The 23722-nt window shown below is 43.7% G+C and overlaps 1 protein-coding gene across 1 annotated transcript in view; it reads left to right on the forward strand.

Annotated features, from left to right (window-relative positions):
- The window catches only part of LOC115082394 (solute carrier family 35 member F5-like), a gene marked incomplete at its 3' end in the record, with an annotated part of 72373 nt that overhangs the window by 13631 nt on the left and 35020 nt on the right, over positions 1 to 23722 (forward strand). The window contains 2 exon segments of the mRNA XM_029586613.1: positions 6071 to 6211; positions 10962 to 11102. Of these exon segments, the coding sequence (XP_029442473.1) occupies positions 6077 to 6211; positions 10962 to 11102 (276 nt within the window).

Here is a 23722-nt window from a genome sequence, read left to right on the forward strand (position 1 = left end):
CTAGGGTAAAAACAATATATTGAAATGATAAACAGATAGGAGTGATTGTGACCGCATAGCCTTTATATGATAAGGGTTCAATAGAATTGAATAGCATACAAATTCTGCAAAAAATCATATTGCTCCCTGGAATCTCTATGGATAGAAATTGTGTTTGGGGGGTTCTATAGTTATCAGGGTTCACTACAGTCTCCCTGACCAGGATTGTGAAACAGAATGTGAAATACTAATGGAGATTACATAACTAACAAATGAGGAAATTTAATAATAATGTATGATTTCAGTATTGATGGATGAATGTCTCTTCAGGACATGTCGGGGAGGTTAAGTTCCTAGATGCTATAAATGATTTATTTATGGAGAAATTGGTCCTAGAATAGATGATAGGGGATGTAACTTTAGATCTAGTTCTCAGTGGAATGTAGGGCAAAGGGGGGAGCCAGTTGGAAATAGTGATCAGACTAGAGTCAAATTTGAGATAATCACTGGAGGGAAAATAATAAATAAAAGTAGCACATGGCATAGAATGGTGATTGTGATTAAATAAGATTAGAAAGAAAATAAAAGGAGTAATTACAAAGGTTAAGTCTGCTTACCATTCGATGATTCAGGATTCAGATTTTTTTACATCTTGCTGTCATAACATGCTGAATAGAGACTGTTTAAAAGTACTATCTTGGAAGCCCAGACAAAATGTATTCCACAAATTTTAAAAAAGGTTGAAAGAAAAATAAGTGATTCCCACAATGGCTAAATGTTACTGTGATAGAAGCTACTGATGCCAAAAAAAAAAAACCTTTTAAAAATGGAAAGCAAGACCTAATGCTGAAAATAGGAAGGCACATGAGCACTGGCACATTAAATGTAAAACACTAAAAGGCGAATTTTCAAAAGGTTGCAGGTGTAAAATTAGGGCTTACATGTCTAAAATGGCATGTATGTGAATGTATGCTATGTTAGAAACTTGTACATATGCGTAAGGGTTTTGTGAGCAAAATACATGTCTAAAAACGGAGGCAGTCCAGGGGTATTCCCAGGTAGGCCATCATTTACACCTATAATTGCTATTTTACAGTCTGCCAGAGTGATGCGCCTAAATATCTTATTTACAGATATTTACACCTGGTCATTATCTGGCATAAGTGACAGTACAAGTCCTCATTGCCATATACTGACTGGGTGAGCGGTGTGGGTAAACTGGGGAGATAGGCTGTGCATGTAAATGTTTTAAGGTTATCCTCCATATAAAGGCTTTGGTCTTTAGTGTGGAGGCTGTTAGGGGACATTCCCACACTGGAACCGTTCTTTGTAGGTGATGATTCAATTGAAGTGAATGGAATCGATATAAATCTTGAAGAGATGCTAGAGAACAAATTGACAATCTAAATAGTAACAAATCATCAGGATCTGATGGTATTCACTCCAGGTTCTAAAGGAATTCATATATGAAACTGCAGACCTGCTGGTAATCTGTAACTTATCATTGTAATTTGCTCCTGTACCTGAGGACTGTAACACCAATTTTCAGAAGACGCTCCAAGTAACTACAGACCTATGAGTCTAACATCTGTGTCAAGGAAAATAGTGGAAGCCATTAATAAGAACAAAATGATTAATCGTGTGGAGAAACATGGTTTAATGGGAAGAGCCAGCATGGATTTAGGAAAGGGAAATCATGCTTTACTAATTTGAAGGTGTGAATAAGCATGTAGACTATGGTGAACCAGTCAACATAGTGTATTTGGATTTGCAGAAAGTGCTTGATAAAGTCCCCCATAAGAGACTCCTCGAGAACTAAAAAGTCGTGGAATAGGAGGCAAGGTCTTACTGTGGATAGGTAACTGGTTAAAAGATTGGAAACCAAGAGTAGGACTAAATGGTCAGTTTCCCAATGGAAAGTGGTAAATAGTGGAGTGCCTCAGGGACCTGTACTGAGATCGGTGGAGTTTATGACCTGGAAAAGGGAGAGCATAGGTGAGGTGATCACATTTTGCTGGTGATACAAAATATTCAAAGTAGTTAAAACACAAGCAGACTGTGAAGAACTGCAGAGGACCTTCCAGGACTTGAGAACTGTGCATCTAAATGGCAGATGAAATTTAATGCAAGCAAGTGCAAAGTGATGCACGTAGGGAAATAAATCATTCCAACTGTAAGTACTCCATGCTGGTATCCGTATCAGGAATTATCACCATCCAGGTAAAGGATCTTGATATCGTGGACATAACATTGAAATTCTCGGTTCACTGTATGACAGTGGTCAAAAAAGGAAATAGAACAAAACTGAGAATATCATAATGCCTCTGTGTAGACCGATCATGTGACTGCACCTTGAGAAGTGCATTCACTTCTGCTTGCTACATCTCTAACGAGATATAGCAGTACCAGAAAAGGGACAGATACGAGCAACAATATCGATTTAAAAGGGATGGAGTGCCTCCCTTATGAAGAAAGGCAAGCAAACTAAGGCTCTTCAGCTAAGAGAAAAGGTTTAACGTATAAAAATTACAGGTTATTTAAGTAAAATGCTGTATATTTAGGGGAAAAAAAGTTTGTGTTGAAAAATAAATGCAATAGAGTACAGTCAAAATGGCAAAATAACCTAGGAGCCGAGCATTATTTAAATGAATTATTTCATTACTCTCATAAATAATGCAGATTCATTTTTTATTTTCATTAGGGATAAGGAAAAACTGTTAATTCTCCCTTCTTTTTAGAAAAGTAAAAAAAAAAAAAGCTGGTGAATGCGTATGTCAGAGTTTAAGCTTGACGCTCCCCTGCCTACGCAGTTCTTGCATTTGTCTAGAATGAAGCAGACCCGAGGCTATTGTCCTAGACTTCAGTCAAGCAAAAAACTCATTACACGCCTTCATCTAAAACCAGAACATTGAGGAGCTTGTCTAATTACATATTTGTCAATATAAGATACGTATGATTTACCAAATTCCTACCATTGTGGTTTTTTTTTTTTTTTTTTTAATATTTTACGCTTCATGCAAAATGTCATACACTTCAGTATAGGAGGTTTTTTTTTTTCTGCCTGCAGAGTTATTGCACAAGAAATAGTCTTCTGTAGTAATTCAAGCAATGCAGGAAATCCATAGACGTCCTTCTGAGTGAAAAAAAAACCCCCCTTCAGCAAACCTATTTTTTTAAAATAAAAAAATGTTTTATTTATCAGTGGTCTTGCATCACTCAAATGTCTTTCAACCAATTTATATGGGATTAAACAATAAGCATTTTGCAAGCTGTGCAGTTTTACACATTTCCCATGGATTTCCTGCTTGCTCTCATTGACTGTGCTTTTCATAATCTGCACAGGCCCGTAAACATTGTAACGCAGCTCTCTTATATAAGGGCAACCGAAGAGGAAAAGGAGGCGGGCCCAACCAGATTTGTTGTGGGCGGTCCTTTAAAACGAATGACGTCTCAATTTTAACAATTGACGAAAAAAGGAAAAAGTTCTCACGTGTCCCATAGAGGTAACTCCAGATGATCTGGATCCAATTGGGTCACATGAGAACTATATATCCTTTCCCTTATCATAAAACACAAGGTGAGCTATGCATATATGCATTAGTGCTTTTCATCCTGATAACTTCCCAGTCTTGGATTTCTTGAAATTCGCAGACCTTGTAAGGGTTACGTTTTAGTAAGATTCTCTAATTTCTCTAAAACTAAGGGCCTGCGGGACAGTAACTTTAAAGTGAATACACACGTGCCCATATACACACACATGTGAGTGAGCGTCCACATGCGCATGTGGACAGATTTTAAAAGGGTTACGCGTGTAACCCTTTTAAACCCCTCCTATGCACATCGAGCCTAAGCCCTGGGACGTGTGTATGTCCGGGGCTCGAAAAAAGGAGTGGGGTGTGGGCGGTCCGGGGCGGGGGTGTGGCCAGAGGCCTCTGAGGGCCCGCTAGACCAGGGCAGGCGCAACTTAAATAATAAAGGTGGGGAGGGATTTAGGTAGGGCTGGGGGGCGGGTTAGATAGGGGAAGGTGGGGGGGGGGGGGCAAAAGGAAGTTCCCTCCGAGGCCGCTCCGAAATCGGAGCGGCCTCGGAGGGAACGGGGAAAGCCATCGGGGCTCCCCTAGGGCTCAGCACATGCAAGGTGCACAAGTGTGCACCCCCTTGCGCCCGCCAACCCTGGATTTTATAACATGCGCGCCGGGTTACGCGCACAAATCTATGCCCGCGCGTAGGTTCGAAAACCTGGCCCATATTTTGTATCATCCGTGCAAGTGCGCGCGCATTATATAAAATATACCTAGTGCATGCTTGTGTGCTCCTAATTTATAAGCAGCTACGCTAGGAACAGTTTATTCGCGTATTTTCCTTAAGACTAGTTGGCTTTTACATGCGCAAGTGAGCACATTTTATAGAATTCCCATGTGAAGGAAATGACCAGTTTTACCAATTAGTCCACTAGTTTACCCATTCTGTCTCTAGGTCATTAAGACCCCTGTCTCTTCAGCCTGCACTCCCCCCCCCCCCCCCCCCCCCACCAGACTCCTCACCCTGTCAGTATTTGGCTATAGTTTGTTTTTTCTGACTTACATCTGATAAATAGCAGAAGTAAAATCACAACTTGGGCGTGTAAATGTCCTGCCCCACTCCAGAAAAAACCCCTTATCTGCCCCCCCTTTTTTTTTTTTCAACGAGCAAAGTTATTTGTGCATCAGTACTTGCGCGCGTAGGTACAACGCTTTATAAATTAGTTCCAGTGCAAATAAGCGCTACTTGTGCACGCGTCTCTTAAAATTCACGTTTGAGGGGTTTTGTTTTGTTTTGTTTTTTTTCTGATTATGCAAAATGGGAGGAAAGTTTTTGTAAACAGGTCCTAAGGGGGCCCAAAAAATCATGGGGCCCAATATTCAAAATGCATTCAACGCTGTTTAGCCGGATAAGTGGGACTTAGGTGGCTAAGTAGCATTCCCGGAATATGCACCTACGTATAGTGACTGCCTTTGAGCCCTTTATAGGGATAAAAGTTACACGCACAAAACGTAGGCGTACTGGGCAGATCAGGGCAGAGCAAATTAGCCGTGTAACTTACCGATATTCACAGTTAGCAGCATAAGTATACGTGTAAGTTTAGACGCCCCATAGAGCAGGTCTAAACTTAGCCGGGAAGACTTATCCAGCTAAGAGCGTATGTACATGCGTATATTCAGTGGCTTCACTGTGCCAAATGAATATAATCTTACCTTAGCCAGATCAGTTCTAAGCAGCTAAGGGGGTTATTTATCAAATTGCGTTAGGGCCTTATCGCGGGTGTTAGGGCCCGCGATAAGGCCCTATGCAAGTTTAAAATTAGTATTCGAGAGGGAGGAGTAAATGGAAATGAAGGTGTAAACAGATGTGATATGTCAGATTGAATGTCCGGTATATAAAAATAAATAAATAAATGAAGGTCGGTTAAACTGCTCCTGTTTTCTTTGTTATGATGAGAGGGAGAGAGAGAGCGCGTCTCTGTGGAGGCTCACTTCTAAATCAACTTTTATACCACTGTAAGAGGGGGCATTATGAACTCAGGGTGAGGTTTGGGAGGTGGGGTAGGTTCTGGGGGATAGAGAGAATATTGTACAAATCAACTCTTCTTTTACCTTTCATCACTCCAAATCACATACAATCTTCACTGATGACAACTGTGCTGTTCATACCCCTACTGAGCATGTGAAACAGCCCCCAAAACCTGCCAACCTCACCCTGACTTAGTAGTTCTCTCTCTCTCTCTCTCTCTCTCTCTGGTAATGCAGCATGTCATGGATGTCTTAGTTTACGATGTGAAAATAACGCGGGTGCAATAAATGTAACATGCGTTGCGGAAATATACCTATGCAACACGGTACTAGGGAAAATTACCCTAATCACGCCCCCCTTTTTTTATCATGGTACTATTTCCGCGATATTTATAGCCTTTTGATGAATCTAGGTCTAAGTTACATACAAAGCCATCTTTAAATATCTACCCCATGGTATTTAGGATTTAATTGCCTTGTGTTTTTTGCGAGTATTGTTACTTTTTTAGAAGTAACATTTCTTCTGTTTTATACTGTTACAGATACAGATGGTGTGGGTATTTATCATGAACCGAATGAGTTCCCAGAACAGCTCCTTCACTCAGCGGCGGCGCATGGCTCTTGGGATTGTCATTCTGCTGCTTGTTGATGTGATATGGGTTGCCTCCTCTGAGCTTACATCAGTAAGTACTTTTCGGTGCTATCTTTTTTTTTTTTTTTTTTTTTTTTAATGTAATAGTGATAATGATTCTCAAATATTAACCATAGCAGCCTAGAATCTGATGGTAGATAAGAGGACCATTAGGCCCATTTACTCTTCTCAGTTTCTCATTCCTGCTGGAATACCATAGACCTTCGTTGACTCCAGCTTTCCCTTCACTTCTTCGCAGCTGGGGATTTTCTTTTGTTTATCCCTTGCCTTCTTGAATTCCATTCCCTTTTTTGTTTCCATTGTCTTCACATTAATTCCCAAGGACCACATTTCAAAAAGCTGTATTGCCCTGTTTGCTCTGAGGTGCCTGTAGGTGCAGCCATACTACGTGCTACCCAGGGCTGCACACCGCAGACCAGGTCACGTGGGACCGGACAGGAGGAGCAGCCTGAAACCCCTCCTGCCGCTGCTGACAGACCACTCGGCATCATCTGTTCCCACACAGTGAGCGTGATCAGAAACTTGCAGGCCGGTACTTCTTGGCTGCTGCTCTCATTCGTTGTCATGCTGGCCAAGAGGATGGAGAGTGACGGGCAGCAGTCGGAGTTATTATCTGCTGCTCAGATTAGCTGACAGGCAGGGCAGGATGCTGGAAGGACAAAGGAGACGGATGTTGGAGAAGGTCTAGGGTGGGAGAGGTGGGGTGGGTGAGGAAGAGGAGGAGCAGAAGATGTTGGGGAAGGAGGAAGAGGTGCAGATGCTGGGGGAAAAGGAGAAGGGAGCAGGCAGATGGGCAGAGGGATTGAGAAATGTGGTGGTATGGGAAAAGGCATCACAGGGCTACGGGATGATACAGTGGAAGAATAGGAGAAGGGAGGTGACGCATGAAATACAAGGTAAATGAATGGAAGGGTAGGAGAGAGGAAATTGGAAAGGAGCAGTAGGGGGGAGAACTGAAAGGTGTGAAAATTGCTACAAAGTTATGAGAAGATTTGTCAATGAAGGGAAGAGAGATAGAAACTGCCCTTCTCCTCTACCTGCAATTCCTGACTCTGCGCTTTCCTCCTGGCTGCGCCGTGTGCTGGGAATAAATTTCCTGAACTGGTGCGCCATGCTCCCTCTCTCACTGTTTTTAAATCCCATCTAGAGACCCACCTTTTTTGAGGCTGCTTTTAAATCTTAGGCGTGATTGTCTGCTTTTACCCTCATTAACTAACTTTCTTTTTCTTTTCTTTTTAACCACCATCTTACTTTATGAAATGCCACAAGTCTCTTGTCCTGTATGTTAGTCTTATTAGATTGTAAGCTCTATTGAGCAGAGACTGTCTTTTTTTTGTATGTTTGTACAGCACTGCGTATGTCATGTAGCGCTATAGAAATGTTAAGTAGTAGTAAAAGAAAGGGGAAGAGAATAAGGGATAAAATAAAAGAAAGATGTCCCTCAGATCCCTAGTGGCAGCAGAGCTATGGTACAAACAGCACACAGAGAGAGAAATAGGGGGTAATAGCCCATGATAGGAAGCACCTCCCCCTTACCTTTATGTATGCTTGCAAGGTTATGTGCAAAACAGTCGTGCACACTCCTCCAAAAAAGTAGAGGGAACATTGTATTGTGTTGTAAATTTTCAAACCTGTTCAGGATTTCATTTTAACTCTTACCTATTCTATGACCCTGGCAGGATACAGTGAGAGAAATGTTCCCTAAAGCTAGGGAGGGGTGGGCTGAATCTCCTTTACTGAATGGTGAGAGTGAAATCAGGGCATATACAGAATTGATTTTTGTGAATGAATGTTTATTAGGGTTGTGTACACTAATATTTTTCATCTTCATTTTTTCAGTTTTTGGATATTTTTTGTTTTCAGGGTTTTAACTTTTTTTTCTGTTTCAGTTGTGTTTTTAATTTCGGGGTATAGTGTGCACTGTTAGTGCACCCTTTTTGCAGATAGGGCACACTATTTCCTGAAAATGAAAAACCGACACAATTTTTCATTTTAAAAGATTTTTCATATCATTTGAAATGAAACAAAAATGAGTTCATTTGTCACATTTTACACTTCTTTTTCAAATGAATGCACATCCCTAATGTTTACTTTGCTAGTTTCCCATGGATAAATTGCTACACAAGACCACAAAGTATGCAAACTTTAACCCAAATTTTCAAAGCGGACTTATGCCCATACGTCCATTTTTGAAAATTAGGGGGTGTGCATGGAACGTGCACACATTTATTACTGCTTCTAAGCGTGCGCATAATTGGTTTCCCTGCCCCAGCTCTGTCCCCAGAATGTCGCTTTAGAGCCTGTAAAAGTAAGCACTAAATCGCTTCTGGGCATATTTTACACGCACAATCCCCTCGGGCAATTTTCATAAAACCATAGTTTTATTCCTGTAAGTCCTTTTGAAAATCAGTCCCAAAATATTTAACCTCAAACCTCTTTTAAAGGGTTGTGTATCTGTTTTGTTTCCCTCTTCCTTCTGTCATTCTTTCTCATACATAGACCCACTAATCCTTCTTTACCATTGGAAAGCGAGAGTATGATCAGTCACCTTACTTATAACTGGTAGCGTCCTGGAAGACTTTTTGGTTGTAGAATGAAAACAGTTTCACAGAGATCTGACATTTTGCGATTTATGAAGCATGATGAGCTCATAGCTCTGCTGAAATTAGTGTAGCAATTCATTTTTATGGAAATGGAAAGCTGCAACCCCATAAAAACATGCTTGCATTCATGTATAATGTAAGAAGAGAAATGTTCATTACCATATTTTTCGCTCCATAAGACGCACTTTTTCCCCCCAAAAGTGGGGGGAAAATGTATGTGCGTCTTATGGAGTGAATATAAAAAAAAACAACTATAAATCTAACAAAACCCCCCTACCCTCCAGACTTCCCCAAGACCTGCCAACTTAATTTACTACAACCCCCCCCCCACCCTTCTGACTCTCCAAGACCTGCCAAAAGTCCCTGGTGGTCCAGCGGGGGTCCAGGAGCGGTCCGGGAGCAATCTCCTGGGCTTGGGCTGTCGGCTGCCAGTAATCAAAATGGCGCCGACAGCCCTTTGCCCTTACTATGTCACTGGGGCTACAACTGCCATTGGTCGGCCCCAGTGACATAGTAAGGGCAAAGGGCTGTCGGCGCCTTTTTGATTACTGGCAGCCGACAGCCCAAGCCCAGGAGATCGCTCCTGGACCCCCGCTGGACCACCAGGGACTTTTGGCAGGACTTGGGGGGGTGGGGTGTCAGGAGGGTGGGAGGTTGTAGTAAATTAAGTTGGCAGGTCTTTGGGGGTGTTAATTAATTTAAAGAGTTGGGGATGGTTTTTTGTTTGTTTTTTTTTTGGGGGGGTGTTCCCAGAGAAAGATAAAAGTTTTCTGATCTGGGGAGTGGACTGAAATGGCCCTCCCCAGACCTGAAAACAAAATGGGAGAAAAAAAAATGTTATGCACTCCCCTAATTTGCTCCATAAGACACACAGACCGGTTTAGCACAAAAATTTTTTTTTTTCTTTTCATTTTCCCCCTCTGAATCCTAGGTGCGTCTTATGGAGCGAAAAATACGGTATATAGGTGCACATTAACATGACTGACTTTTCCGCTGTGTTCAATCTGTAAATGTAATAGTGGCCTCCAGAACAGGCTGAGAGCCACCAAATTTGGCATACAGACACTGTTATAGCTGTGCTGGGGCACATAATGTATATGAATTAATTTGGAGAAGACTTTTTTTTTTTTTTTTGTAAGAAATGTTCTAAGCAGTAAACACTGTGGGGCGGATTTTAAAACGAGCGCGAATAGCCTACTTTTGTTTGCGCTCCAGGCGCAAACAAAAGTACGCTGGATTTTAGTAGATACGCGCGGAGCCGCGCGTATCCGCTAAAATCCTGGATCGGCGCGCGCAAGGCTATCGATTTTGTATAGCCGGCGCGCGCCGAGCCGCGCAGCCTACCCCCGTTCCCTCCAAGGCCGCTCCGAAATCGGAGCGGCCTCGGAGGGAACTTTCCTTTGCCCTCCCCTCACCTTCCCCTCCCTTCCCCTACCTAACCCACCCGCCCGGCCCTGTCTAACCCCCCCTTACCTTTGTCGCGGGGATTTACGTCTCCCTCTGGGAGGCGTAAATCCCCGCGCGTCAGCGGGCCTCTGCGCGCCGGGATGCGACCTGGGGGCGGGTCCGGAGGGCGCGGTCACGCCCCCGGGCCGTAGCCACGCCCCCGGAACGCTCCCGACACGCCCCGAAAACGCCACGCGGTTCGGGCCCGCCCCCCGACACGCCCCCTCCGAAAACCCCGGGACTTACGCGAGTCCCGGGGCTCTGCGCGCGCCGGTAGGCCTATGTAAAATAGGCTTCCCGGCGCGCAGGGCCCTGCTCGCGTAAATCCGCCCGGTTTGGGCGGATTTACGCGAGCAGGGCTCTGAAAATCCGCCCCTGTGGGCGTACTTTTTCAAAAGGAATCATATGCGTAAAATGGGATTTTACATGCGAAGATGGCCTTTTGAAAATTGCTATTTTTACACGCATGAATTTTCAAAGGCTTTACGTGCATAAATGGAAAATTGCTCCGATATATGCTACCTTTTATGCACATAACTCCTTTGAAAATTCACTCTTGTAAATATATGTATTTTTATGTTAACTTAAGTACAGTAATTGGCACTATTCCTGATCGGCTTTTCACCATTGATCAGGGTAGATGTGACATGATGTTTTCTTGTTATTGAGCATGTCTAGATATAATTAGATTGTGAAAGCCTGTAATTTTTGTTCTTATTCTGTTTCTTTCAGTATATATTTCACGAGTATAAGAAAACCATTTTTCAGTACCTTTGCAAAAACATCCATGTTTGTACTGTATCTTTTGGGATTCATTGTTGGAAACCATGGAGGCAACAGTGCACACGAGGGCTTCGTGGGAAACCAGCTTTTGTGAGTGTTTTCAGTTTAACGATGATACAAACACTTTGAACGTGTTGATATGTGTTCGATTACAGACGAAGTGATTTAAAATGTATAGCATGTAACAAAAACTAATCATTGAATGAAATATTACCTTTGTAGTACAGCATTGTAAACATTCATTCGCAGAATCTAGTGCTGTAAATGTAAACTGTGTATAGTTTACACTTCTAGCGCAGTTTATGACAGAGGCTACCCTGGAGATGGTTTGGAAGCAAGGAAACTCATATTCCACTCCTAGCAGGGATTTTTAGGGTTCAGGAAAATGGGGGGGAAGGCTCGGGAGGGAGGTGCAGCGCCAAACCTATTTAGACTGCTGATGGGGTGGGTGTAGCAGGGCCTGGCGGCAGCGGTACCTTACATTAGTGAGAGAATCGGGGAAGGGCTTTATGGGGTACCCAACGGATCCTGGCACCTTTTTTGTACATTTTAAAAGAGGTTTGGGGGTAGGAGGTGCATGATGCCACAGGGCCTATCTTAAAGTCTGTGGGCAAGGCTGACAATAGGGCTGTAGGCCCTACATTTTCTTTTTTCTTTTTTTTGTTGGCAGTGCTACTTAACCAGATACCTTTTGAGGATATCCAGTTAAATAGGAAGTTATCTAACCGGTTCTATTCAAACCTAGCTGGTTAGGAGTTTTTAGCTACATTTAGCCTGATAACTTTAGGAAAGTATATTCAGCGGGACGTTTATACCACTGAATATACGGGACAAATTATCTGACTAACTTTAGCTGGATAACTTGTCGATCGATATTGGCCTGTGGAGCCATAACTTTCAAATCTATCCACTGTGCAGCAATTACATGTGTAGAGTGGATGAGCAGGTTTATGCTAGCATTTATGAACTGTGTGACAGGAGCTGCATAACTTGTAAAATACCGCTTAGTTCTGCTCCAAAGGTATACGGGTATGTTTTAATACACAGATATAAACATATATGTGCATATATTTCAGGTGTGAAAAAAGCACAATACACATGCGTAATAACCCCCGATTTAATTGCAGAGCAGGGATAAGTACGCGTGCTTACTGTTTTTGAAAATACCTACTTGCTTGTGTACTTGAAATCACAAGTTTGCTGATACCTCCTCCAGTTCACCCAGACCCTTTAGCATTTCACCCTGATCCCGCCCCCACCCACCCAAAAAACTGCAGACCAAGTCTGATTTCACTTGCGCCGGTCAAGTAGGAGGTGTAAAAGTGTATGAATAAGTTTTATTAATTATACGTATAGATCTCTTACAAAACAGCGGCTGCTGCGGGGACTTCTGAGCCCCGCCTTGGAACAACCCTAGCTCACCCCTCTTTCCCACAGGTCACGTACTGGAAGTACAAAATGGAAAATGCGTGCTTACTGTCGACATGTATAGAATAGCATGTACATGTTAGGGAAGTGCGTATATGGTATTTTTACTCCAGTATTTGCAGTTTGATCATGAAAGCGAATGTGAGAGAGAGCAATATAAACAGTGGGATGGCGCATACCTGGGCCATTATTCAGAACGACACACAGTTACATACTGCTTGCTTGCCACTGTATTGTCATTTAAGTTTTTATGTGGGATAGCACAGAGAGAAACAGAACATCATCTCTGTCTTCCTCTGTCTAACATTATCACATCTTGAGAAGAACCGTCATGGAAAGCAAATAAGTTGTTTTGGATTTTTTTTTAGGTTAGGATACACCACTACTTAGTGAGTCCAAATATGAAACAAGGATTGGCCATCCCCAACATTCTTGTTTGGGGTTTCTATATAGATCAGAGTACTAGTCGTTTTTTTTTTCTTTTCAGAATGTCATTCTTTTACGTAGTTAAGAGGAGACGTACTGTACAGTACATTTGACAAGAAGTACCGCATACTTTATATCAATTAACAGTGTTGCTGCTCTGCTTTCACTTTAGGCTGAAATATTTATGGATGATTTTGGGAATGCTGTACCATGGTAAATGTTTTGCATTGCCTTAACGAGATTATGGGATTTGCTATTTCAGAATTTAGAACTCTTACTTTATATACAAAGGGCTTTTGTATTAAGGGGCAGGTTTTTAAAGACTTACGCGCGCCGGGCCTATTTTACAAAAGGCCCGGCAGCATGCGTTAGGTCCCGGGACGTGTGTAAGGGCCGGGGCTTTGAAACAATGGGCGGGGGCGGGGCCAGAGGTCTCTGCTGGGCTGGGGGATCGTGCACCGGCAGTTGGACAGCGCGCGCAGGAGACAGGCGTAATTTCTACAACAAAGGTACGGGGGGGGGGGGGGTTCTTTAGGGCTGGGGGGTGGGACAGGGAGGGGAAGGTGGGGGAACGGGGAAAGCCAGCTGGTCTCCCTGAGGGCTCGGCGCGCGCCATTTGCACTAGTGTGCACCCCCTTTGCGCGCGCCAACCCGATTTGTAACATGCGCGCGCATGCTATAAATCGGGTGTACATTTGCGCGACGGGGCGTAGGTTTTAAAATCTGCCCCTAAGAGCATAAGAAATTGCCATGCTGGGTCTCATCAAGAGTCCATCAAGCTCAGTATCCTGTTGCCAACAATGGCCAAGCCAGGTTACAAGCACCTGGCAGGGTTCCAGGTACTTGTGACCTGGTATCCTGCCAGGATATATCTGGGGATAATAATTATACAAAATTGTGCTGTTCTCTTTTGAATCTAAGAAGCAGCTCTCTGCATTTCTTCTGAACCATAGGAGAGCTCATGTTTGGTACAGTGCCACAATTATCTTGTATAGAAAGGCATCTGGTTTAATTGGCTCATGTCCTGTTTGTGATGTTATTTGTGACATCATTTGCCAATGAGATTAAAAGTCATTAGTATGAAGTAATTTATGGCTCTTATGAATATGGCACCTCCCAGAAAGTCAAAGACATTAGGAGTACAGCTTAAAAACTTTCAAAACAGCTGGAGGTGGGGGTGGGAATCGGAGAACTACTGTTGGATTGATGTATGACAGGTTTACTGTCTGAGGAACAAGCCAGAAACCAGTAAATCCTACAAGTAAAATGATCTCTCCCCGAATACATATCCTTAAAGAGAACTATCATGGCTAGGAATAAATCAGTAGAATTAGAATATGCTTTCATGGTGTTGCATGGAGTAAAACTATCCAAACGACCCATCAGAGGATGTGGCTTTTGGTACCTTCCTTACTATGATCTTGAAGGAGCTGCAGTACATAAAGTTACGAATGAGAGAGAATCATAATTCAACTAAAGAAATTAAACTGGAAGTGGCTTCCCTCATAGCACAACTCTCTTTTTATTTTAAAGAGTAGATGAATTGTAATGTGTCACCAACTCCCCATCTTGCACTGTAGCCAGCTCTCTTTGCCTCTCTGTCCTGGTCCTGGCCTGGGCTCTTGCGCTGCCCTGTGGCCTCCAGCATGCTAGCTCTGTTCTGCACCATGCAACTGACTAGGGACACACCCGGAAAAGCATGGAGCTTTATAGGGCTGAAGATGAGAAGTCCTGTGACACAGTACTGTCCAAGTATTTAAGGAAACCCAATTCAATTCACACTTGCCTGAGCAACAGGTCCTGTTGCCCTGAACTGGAGTGTTTGCCTCCTTCCTTTCCTGTTTTTGCTTTGACCCAGACTCTTCCTTGGCCTCTTTCTGCTTGTCACCTGCCCCATCGTGGGCTTGATCCTTTTCTCTGCGAATGGAGTCTGCCTTATCCCGACCCTTTGTTGCTTAACTTCACCCACTTCCTTGATTCTACACACCATCGTCTTCGTCAGCTGCTACCTGTGGGAGCCAGATCTGCTCACAGGTCAGGCAGTAACCAATCCGAACGGTGGTTCAAAGGATTCACACCCCATTTCAGAAAAAACTTTTATCTTAGAATGTTACAATCATGGCAGAACTGAAAATGAAAATATGAGTCCGAGAAACAATTCAAAAACTTTTAGGAGTGCCAGAGGGAATGGAAGGTGATGATCCACTGAATTTGTGGAGACATTTGTGCCAAATCTATTGGAAATTCAGTTTGTGAAGGACAATAAGATTGAAAGAGTGCATAGATTGCCTTCCCGTAACATCAGCATAAAAAAAAAAAAAAAAATACCCAAGTCCATTAGTAATTTATATATTGAGATATCCTTCTTTATTGGAAATCCTGAAAAAGACAAAAGCATGGGCACCTATAGTGTGGAAATATGAGAGAATTTTGTTTCTCACTAATCTAAATAAAGTAACAGTACAGATAAGGAAGAAGTTTTTTCAATACAAGAGCAATGAAGAAATTAGAAATCAAGATTTGGATTGTTTTATCCAGCAAGGATGAAAGTTACTGCAAATATGTTAGACCAGAACTTTTGAAGATCCTGGAGAACTACAAAGTCATACTCATTCTCTTTTAGAAAACTGACAAGTAGTAGGTGATTACCATTTTTTTAGACTAAGTTTATACATCTGTGAATAGAGGCGTATGCTATTTAAAATGACCAGATAAAAAGAGCCAGAAAGTGGGACAAGATGGCTGCGAGTCCCTGGACTCTGTGCTGCCTGAGCCCTTCTCCTCTTTCTTCAGATCTCTGTTTTCTTCCTCTGTTCTATGCCACCGAAGAGGAAGGGGAAAGTTGCGGGTCTTTCCACCGACCCACCCTTACCCTCAGGCCAGCAGACTATCCTCACCTTCGTGTCTACCGTGGCCCCCCCCCGGATCGGCTCCAGAGGTGTGTTCCCTGATGCGGCACTCGGTGAGGGAGCATTGGTGTTGCTTGGGGACGAGGTTTCCCTCAGCCCCCCGAGAGCAGGCTCTTCCACCGGCTGTGCAAATCATGTGTTCTGATGGTGCTGCCGATGCATCGGTTGATGCTCCATCGCTGGAATTGGGTGCGAGTGGGAGCTGAAGACACCGCTCTGTCTGCTTTAAACATCTTTAATGGTTCCTTAGAGCACTGCAGCTTTTGGAGCTTCACTTTTCCTTTGCCTTCTTCAGACCAAGTCGGTTCATCTGGAAGCCAGGTATTTTCTCCATCTATACCTGCTGCTTCGGCTGCTTCTCTTCTGCAGCATTCTCTTCAGTCTGCGGTAATAACTTTTGGATTCATTTTGGGAATTAATGGCGAACTCTGCTAAAATCTTATCATTTTCTGTTTCTAAAGTGGATTTAGTTATCTCTAAATTGGATCCTTTGGTTGTGCAGCATGAGAGTGTACAATTCAAGATCATTCTAGACAAACTTGCTGATATTCAACAAGTTATCGGTAAAATTCAGGCAGTTCAATCCACCACAATTCGAGATATGAGGGTTCTCTCACGTCAGCTTGAACTGATGGGAAATTTTCCCGTCATCAATCTTAGAATTTTTAATTTTTTCCAAGGTTCTGGGTGAATTTCCATTGCTGCTTACTTTAAGAAGATATTTCACTTTAGTCTTGGGTATTCGCCCAAGAAGAACGTCCCTCTATAAATAAATTAACTTTCTTGCCGTCCTCCATCTGGGAATCAGTTTCCTCCTTTAAATCTTACTGAATTTCTTGAGTCATCTGATCAGGAAGTATTAGACCGAGCCACTTTGCTTGTTTCATTTGTATCTGAATCTGATCTTTAAAGTTGTCCTTATATTTTAGAAATTTAAATTCTTCTTTTCATGGGCAAAATTTGCGTATTTTTCCCGATATTTCCAGGTCCACTCAGCTTAGGAGGAAAGGCTTTATATCTCTTAGGAAAGATACTTTGGATTTAGGAACTTCCTTTATATTACAATATCCCTGTAAATGCATTGTAAAGTTTCGGTCTGATCCTTTTGTTTTCTTTGCTCCTGAACAGTTATTCTTTCCTTAATGCTAGGAAATGATGACCTCTTCTCCAGTCCCACTTGATCCTTAGTTTAGTTATTTGAGTCTTTAGTTATTTATATCGGGGGTCCTTACTCCCTATTAGCCTTTCCTTAATCCTATTTTCTCCCTTGTATTACATCCCCTCTTCTTCTTACGTTTCTTTTTCCAGAGGAAGATATTATTGATGTGATTGTTACTCATTTTTATTTTTGTTTGCCTTGAATGATTTAAGGTCTTTAAAATATTTGCCATATTGTCATTTATGATAATTTTTCTTTCTAATGTAATTGCCTTCCCTAATTTTGACTGTACAAAGATAGTTGATGCTTTGTATATTTAAACTGCATAAATAAAAGGTTAACGTGACCAAAGCTCTTTTGTTTCCTGTGGTTTGTATCTGCCACAAACCAATGAAATCTTTCTTGTGTTTCCACATGCTCTCCTCCTCTCAGTACCTACTTTTGAATGGGGAGCATTAAGCCCCATTGAGGACTTCCCATCCTCCTCCATTGTATTCTGCCCCTCTCCTCCTTCTAAAGGATCGTGATGACACGTGCATGTGCTGGGTGCTTGGAGCCCCTCAGGGCTCATCCCCCTGGCTCACTGGGTAAGTTAAAAAAAAAAAAAAGAGTAGTGATATTTCATCAGCGGGGCAAAGGCCCTCCCATTTATCCTACACTTCACGTCTCTTCACAGTGCCACACTAGAGTCAAATTTAATAGTGCTATCTTTCCCTGCTGATTCTGTCAAGCCCATTCCCTTGATTGTGGTTTCGCTGGATAGTAAGTAGGGATGACGAGACATTTGTTTAACTTAAGAGAGTCATAGGTGCTCCCACTATTAACCTGTGCCTCATTGAATTTCTTCACTTTGGCATTCAGAACACTGGGCTGGAATCACGGGCCTTCACGATGGTTTGTTTTCCCCTGGTCCACAATAGCCTTAAGTTAGCTTCTGGGTGTGGCTGAGGCAGAATGCCAGCATGCCCCCCCCCCCCCAGCAGGGAGGGAATGGGGAGAGAATGCCTGCCCCAGCTGGGGTTGATCCACAGGAAGGACCTACCTCATAGTCAGTCTCTACTGATCCAGTCGTGGTGCATGCCGTGTCCTGCTTTATGCCCCAGCCAATCTAGTCCTTAGAACTAATCCTTAGGGATGTGCATTTGTTCCAAACAAATAGACAATGTCAACAATATTGTCTATTTAATTTTGTTTCATTTCAATGGAAGCACAAAGTGAAATTTAAAAATGTCAAAATTTTATGTTTTGAAGTTTTTGTGTTAGTGCGCACTAACTGGACTTTCTGCCCATTAACCACAAATTTTAGGGGAAAATATCCTAGCAAACCATTTAAAAAAATGAAATCAAGCAAAAAACATGAAATTAAAAAATCACTTCACGCCCCAAATAATCTTTATTCCTATCCCGAAGTTATGCCGACTTCCCTTGCCTACATTGTAATAACATGTTAGAGGCTGTTAACCTTGGAGACCTGCTATGGATACGGGTACAGCCCAGTGTGAGATTTACACTCTTCTCCTCCCGTGATTTTAAAGGACCAGTGAGAACGTACTGGATACTGCCAGAACTGTGATACTTTCCAAGACTCAAACCCCTCTCTCAGGTTGATACTCATTCCACGGCAGCCTTCCCTTCACAAAGCAAAGAGAACTTTCCCAGGGCTCCTTCCAGCTTCTCCAGGATTGATTTCCTACTGTACTGGATACCTCGCAGCACACATCTGTGCTACTCCAGGGTTCAAGGATCTGACCCAGACTCCCTTTTGATTGACAAACGGCAATGGAAGCCATCAGCTGTCCCTTCCAAATGGCGCTTACTTATGCCTTAGGTCTGACTGATCCATGTTAATCTGCTTTTCACATGGAGCCCTTCTCCACTTCAGCCTTCAAAGTTCATGTTTGAATATTTGCTTCTACCACCAAGATCTGCATTTTTGGCAGTCCTCTTACTCATTGCTGCCTTAGCATCCATGGCTCTCATGGCTGGTGATGAACAGGTATGGGTCCAATGTTTCAGCATATCCATTTTCAGGACTAATGGATTCATCAGTGAGTTGTTACTTCTAAGCATATTCTGACTTCCATGGTGGCTGAACTGCTATCTATATCAACCAACAACTTTTATGGAGTCCTGATGAGTATTGGAATCAAGACACCTTAACCCAGCATAAGGTTCATTCCTCAGCACCTGTTCTGCTTACAAAACATGGCCCACTAGGAGCTCATTCCATGCCTGCCTCCACTCCAGCAGGCCGGGCATGTTAGCCATTTAAAGTTTGATAATAGCTTGAGATTGTTTCTGGCAACAAGACCTCTAATCATTTGCTTTTATCAGTGGGTGGCCAAAGCACCAGCTGCCTTGAGGGGAAACTTCAGAGGGAACTAGCTACTAGTTGGTTCGATTAGTCCTTTCACCTCTATACCAGGTGGCACGACTGATTTGCACATCAGGATTACCAGAGCTTTCTCTGGCTATGCCCTGCCCAGGCATACTTGACCATCTTTTGGGTTCTATAAACACCGACACACAGTACTTATGACAATACAGTAGAGTAGTCTATGAACCCCACATCACAACTAGCATATTGATAACACTATGTATAATAAATTTACCCGTAAAAGTACTTTCAGTACACTCGGTCATGACCCACTTCTCTAAAAAGTATTTTGTCTAATGATATATTGTAACCGAACCTTTGACGGCACCTGTTAGAATGTACTATAGTACACTTTTACTTACATTAAATATGTGCCTACATGTAAACCGTTTGCGATGGTATATAACTTAGTGACGGTATAGAAAAGATTTTAAATAAATAAATAAATATATGCATGCTCCACTTCCCTGGATACTGTATAGGTGCTGCATACCGCTCTATACAGTAAATGGATTGCGAATGCCTACCGCTTCATTGACGTGCTTTGGACGCCGCTTGGATTTGCGTCTAATTTGAATACTGAATCGAGCGGCTTGTGAACCAAGATGTGCGCACGGCAAACGAGGATGCGCCCGGCACTGCCGCACTGTTTCTTACGCGTCCTTACTGTATCGGCCCGAATGTAAGGGGGATAGCATTGGAGATCTGCAGTTTAATCTAGGAGATTGTTCAAGATACACAAAATACCCTTTTTTGTTAATGGGGTAAATTTAGATACCGAGGTGTGGCCATGATACTGGGATCTGGGAAGGGTGGTAAATTCGATATGAAGCTTGTAATACGTTTTTCTGGAGAATGGTATGGAATCAGTTCCAGTGATATACTTAGTTGTTTGATTGGTTTCCCCTGTTCTAATGTAAACCGGTACTATAAGACCTTGTCTTGAGTATCGGTATAGTAAAAGAATTTAAATAAATAAATAAATTGTTCATGCAATACAAGGGTATAGGGGGATTGCTGAAGTTGGTGAATCAGAAAATTTGCTGCTATCCTGTGACTGAAAAATAAGAATTTTTGAGATGTTGCAACAAAATTTTATGTCCAACTTTCTCTCAGACTTGCTGGGAAGGAGGTGTAGGTGAGAATGGGGGTCAGACAGAGGGATGTTGGACAGGGAGGGGGGGAAGAGAAGGAAACCTAGGCTGTTTGGGATGGTTGTGGCACACAGTCAACTGGGGTGCCAGGCCTGGGAGTGTACCAGTGTGCCTCAGGATACTGGGCGTCAATGCTGCATGGCGCAGCTGTAATGGCACAAGTGCTTCTTAGCTCCTACACAGCTGCTAGCTCGGCTGGCTGGGCTGGTCATGTTATCCAAGGAGGTCCTCCCCCCTCCCCCGACAGCTGGGCCATGTCCCTCTGGACACCCTAGCAACAAGCCTGGAGGGAGCAGAGGTATATTAGATAGGGGAGAGAGGGGTTATGGGGCTACTGAGCAGGAAGGGGGAAGAAAAGGGGGGATGCTGGGCAGGGAGAGGAGCAGACAGGGTATCCAGGGACAGAGGGGGGGGCGGGGGCAGTATAGTAAACTACATTTTTGCTTGTCTATTCTTGCCAAGGTGTCCACTTTTTTTTTTTTTTTTTTTCATTTCATATTATTCTTTACCTGGCTCTGGCCTAGCTGCAGTAGCCAATTATAAAAGAGGAAACGTTGAGCGCTGCTGCTGCCAATCCATGGCAGGATGGGCATGATGCCTAGTCGAGGCCTGAGGGAGGCAGTGGCAGTAGCGGCCCAACGCAGAGCTGCAGTGGCATCCACAGGCCTGAGATCGGAATGTTGCATGCCGATAGCCCTCAGCTCCCAGAAGGAAAAAAAATCAAGCAGGACTGCAGGAGTCACAGTGCCAGATGCAGGCCTCAGCGGCTCGCTCAGCTTTCCCTTCAACAAGGAGTGGGGCCCCCACCAAGTTGAGAGGGAAGGAGGCAGCAGTGGCGGGAAGATGAGCAGCAGGCCAGGAACGCCCTTTCTTTCAGCTCGCGTGCGCGCTCTCCCCTCTCACTTCTATGGCTGCGTCGGCCACCTAGAGGGAAAAAGTAGGAAGCTGAGTGGTGCAGTGCGGTAGGGGGAACAATTGTGCCTCGGAGAGGAGCCAGGAGCAGGAGGGCAGCCGGGAGAGAATTGCCATGCTAGACTGGCAAGCTGCCTGGCAGTGGCCTCTCAGGTTGGCAGTGCATGGCCCAGCCATCTTGTAGGTTGGTGGTACCATTGTGCACTAAGGATGCTGTGTCCCATAGTACGCTTGTTAAAACGAGTGTATGAGATTACATTAATGGATGGATGTTTACTGGGAAGAGAAGCAACAAATGCAGAATTAGAAGTCTGAAAAAAGTGAATTGGTGAGACTGGAAAGTGAATGATGGAAGAGTAGTAGGAGGATTGGATTTCTTAGGATTAGAGCCAAAGTACAGTGTTAAATCACTATATTTAGATCTATTGGGGAGAAAGTAAGGTCGGTCTTGGGAAAGGGAAGGCCAGTTTGGATAGCAGATGCCTCTTACAGATCTTTGAAATGCGCCTCTTTGGGCCACCTATTTGTTCTTCTGGGAGGATTCAGTTGCAGACATGCTGAAAGGTTTGGCATATGTTGTTTACTGGTACTAATAATACCAGTAAACAACAAATAAAATTAGATTTAAATGTGGGTGCCTGGAAATGCAAGAACTGTAAGTTTGTGGAATTGGGGTCTGTGTTTAAATTAAAAAATAGTATCTCTGAATGTAAAGGGGATGAATCCCCAAAGAAAAACCTTTACAATTATGTTAATATGACAAGAATCTTGATATACTGCTATAACAAGAAATGCAGCTCTCGTTTAAAGAATCTCTAACGTTGAAAAGGGGTGGGTTAAAAGAGCGTGCCTTCTTGCTAGAAGTAGGAAAATAACATGGCATGGCATGTCACTTGCCAATGCTTATATTTATCCTATTTTCTTCTGATGGATCCTTCTTCCAATTTTGCATGAAGATTTTTTGGATAAAAGAATCTTTCACACCTCACTTTTTAGGCATGCTGACAATCATTTGACCTTCCTTCCAACTTCTTAATGCATGGAATACATCTGGACTGCGCGTCTAAGATGGTATTTTTTTAACAATGTCCACCTCCTGTTGCGCACTCTTTTACCTTTGTAGCTGTATCTTTCAGGTTGGTTTTTTTTAATTCTTTTTTCATTTATCAAAGTTTCCTTTTTAAAATTTAGTGCTAGAGCCATGGTTTTACTTACTGTCCCCCCTTCCTGTCATTAATTCAAAGTTGATCATATTAGGATCACTATTAACCAAGCGGCCCCACCACCGTTACTTCTCTTACCAAATCCTGCGCTCCACTGAGAATTAGATCTAAAATAGCTCCCTCTCTTGTCAGATCCTGAACCAATTGCTCCATTAAACTGCCATTTATCCCATCCAGGAATTTTATCTCTCTACCATATCTTTTTTTGATTGAAATGTGTTTATTGAGCGATAGGAAAATTACAGTCTTATAACAACTTTGTGTAAGTGGTAACAGTTATATGTATTAACAGTTATGTACAAACCATTGAGAAAGCAACATCGCCCAAACAGATTTTAACACCCCTTTAACTTTACCCTAGGCTTCCCCTTCCAGTCACTTCAGAAGAACTCCAGAATTGAATGGTAAGTATCGTCCAGAAACGTCCCACCAATCAAATTAGTCCACGGTCTTGAGAAGAGAGTCAATTGGATCCCAGATGCGGGTGAAATGAGCTTGTAGTTTTTTTAATCACTAGCCGTTAAGCCCGTAACAACGGGGCTCGGTCCGTTTCCTTCCCACTCCCTCCCCCTCATTCTCCCTCCTCCTTCACTCTCATCACCCCCCTCCTCTCATCCCCCCTCCCTCCCTCCCTCACCTCCCTTCCCCTCTCTCTCACCCTCCCTCCCCTCTCTCCCTCCCTCTCTCTCACACCTCCCTCCCCCTCTCTCACACCTCCCTCTCTCTCACCTTCCCTCCCTCCCTCTCTCTCACCTCCCTCTGTCACCTCCCTCCCTCTCTCTCTCTCTCTCTCACCTTCCCTCTCACCACCTTCTCCTCCCGCCGGCAGATCTTGGGGGGGGGGGGGTGGTGTCACTCCCGCGCGCGCGCTGCTTCTCCTGCCGGCAGATCTCGGGGGGGGGGGGGTGTCACTCGCGCACGGCGCTGCTGCTTTCCGCACGCGCACGGCGCTGCCCGCTCCTGCCGGCAGATCTCGGGGGGGGGGGGGTGTTGCGCGCGCGCGCGCGGCGCTGCTTCTCCTGCCGGCAGATCTCGGGGGGGGGGGTCACTCGCGCGCGGTGCCTCTACTCCTCCTCCCGCTCCTGCTTCGCGGCCGCCGCCGCTCCTGCGGCCCCACCGCCA

Source organism: Rhinatrema bivittatum, unplaced genomic scaffold (genome assembly GCF_901001135.1).
Source record: "Rhinatrema bivittatum unplaced genomic scaffold, aRhiBiv1.1, whole genome shotgun sequence".
Taxonomy (NCBI): Eukaryota; Metazoa; Chordata; class Amphibia; order Gymnophiona; family Rhinatrematidae; genus Rhinatrema; species Rhinatrema bivittatum.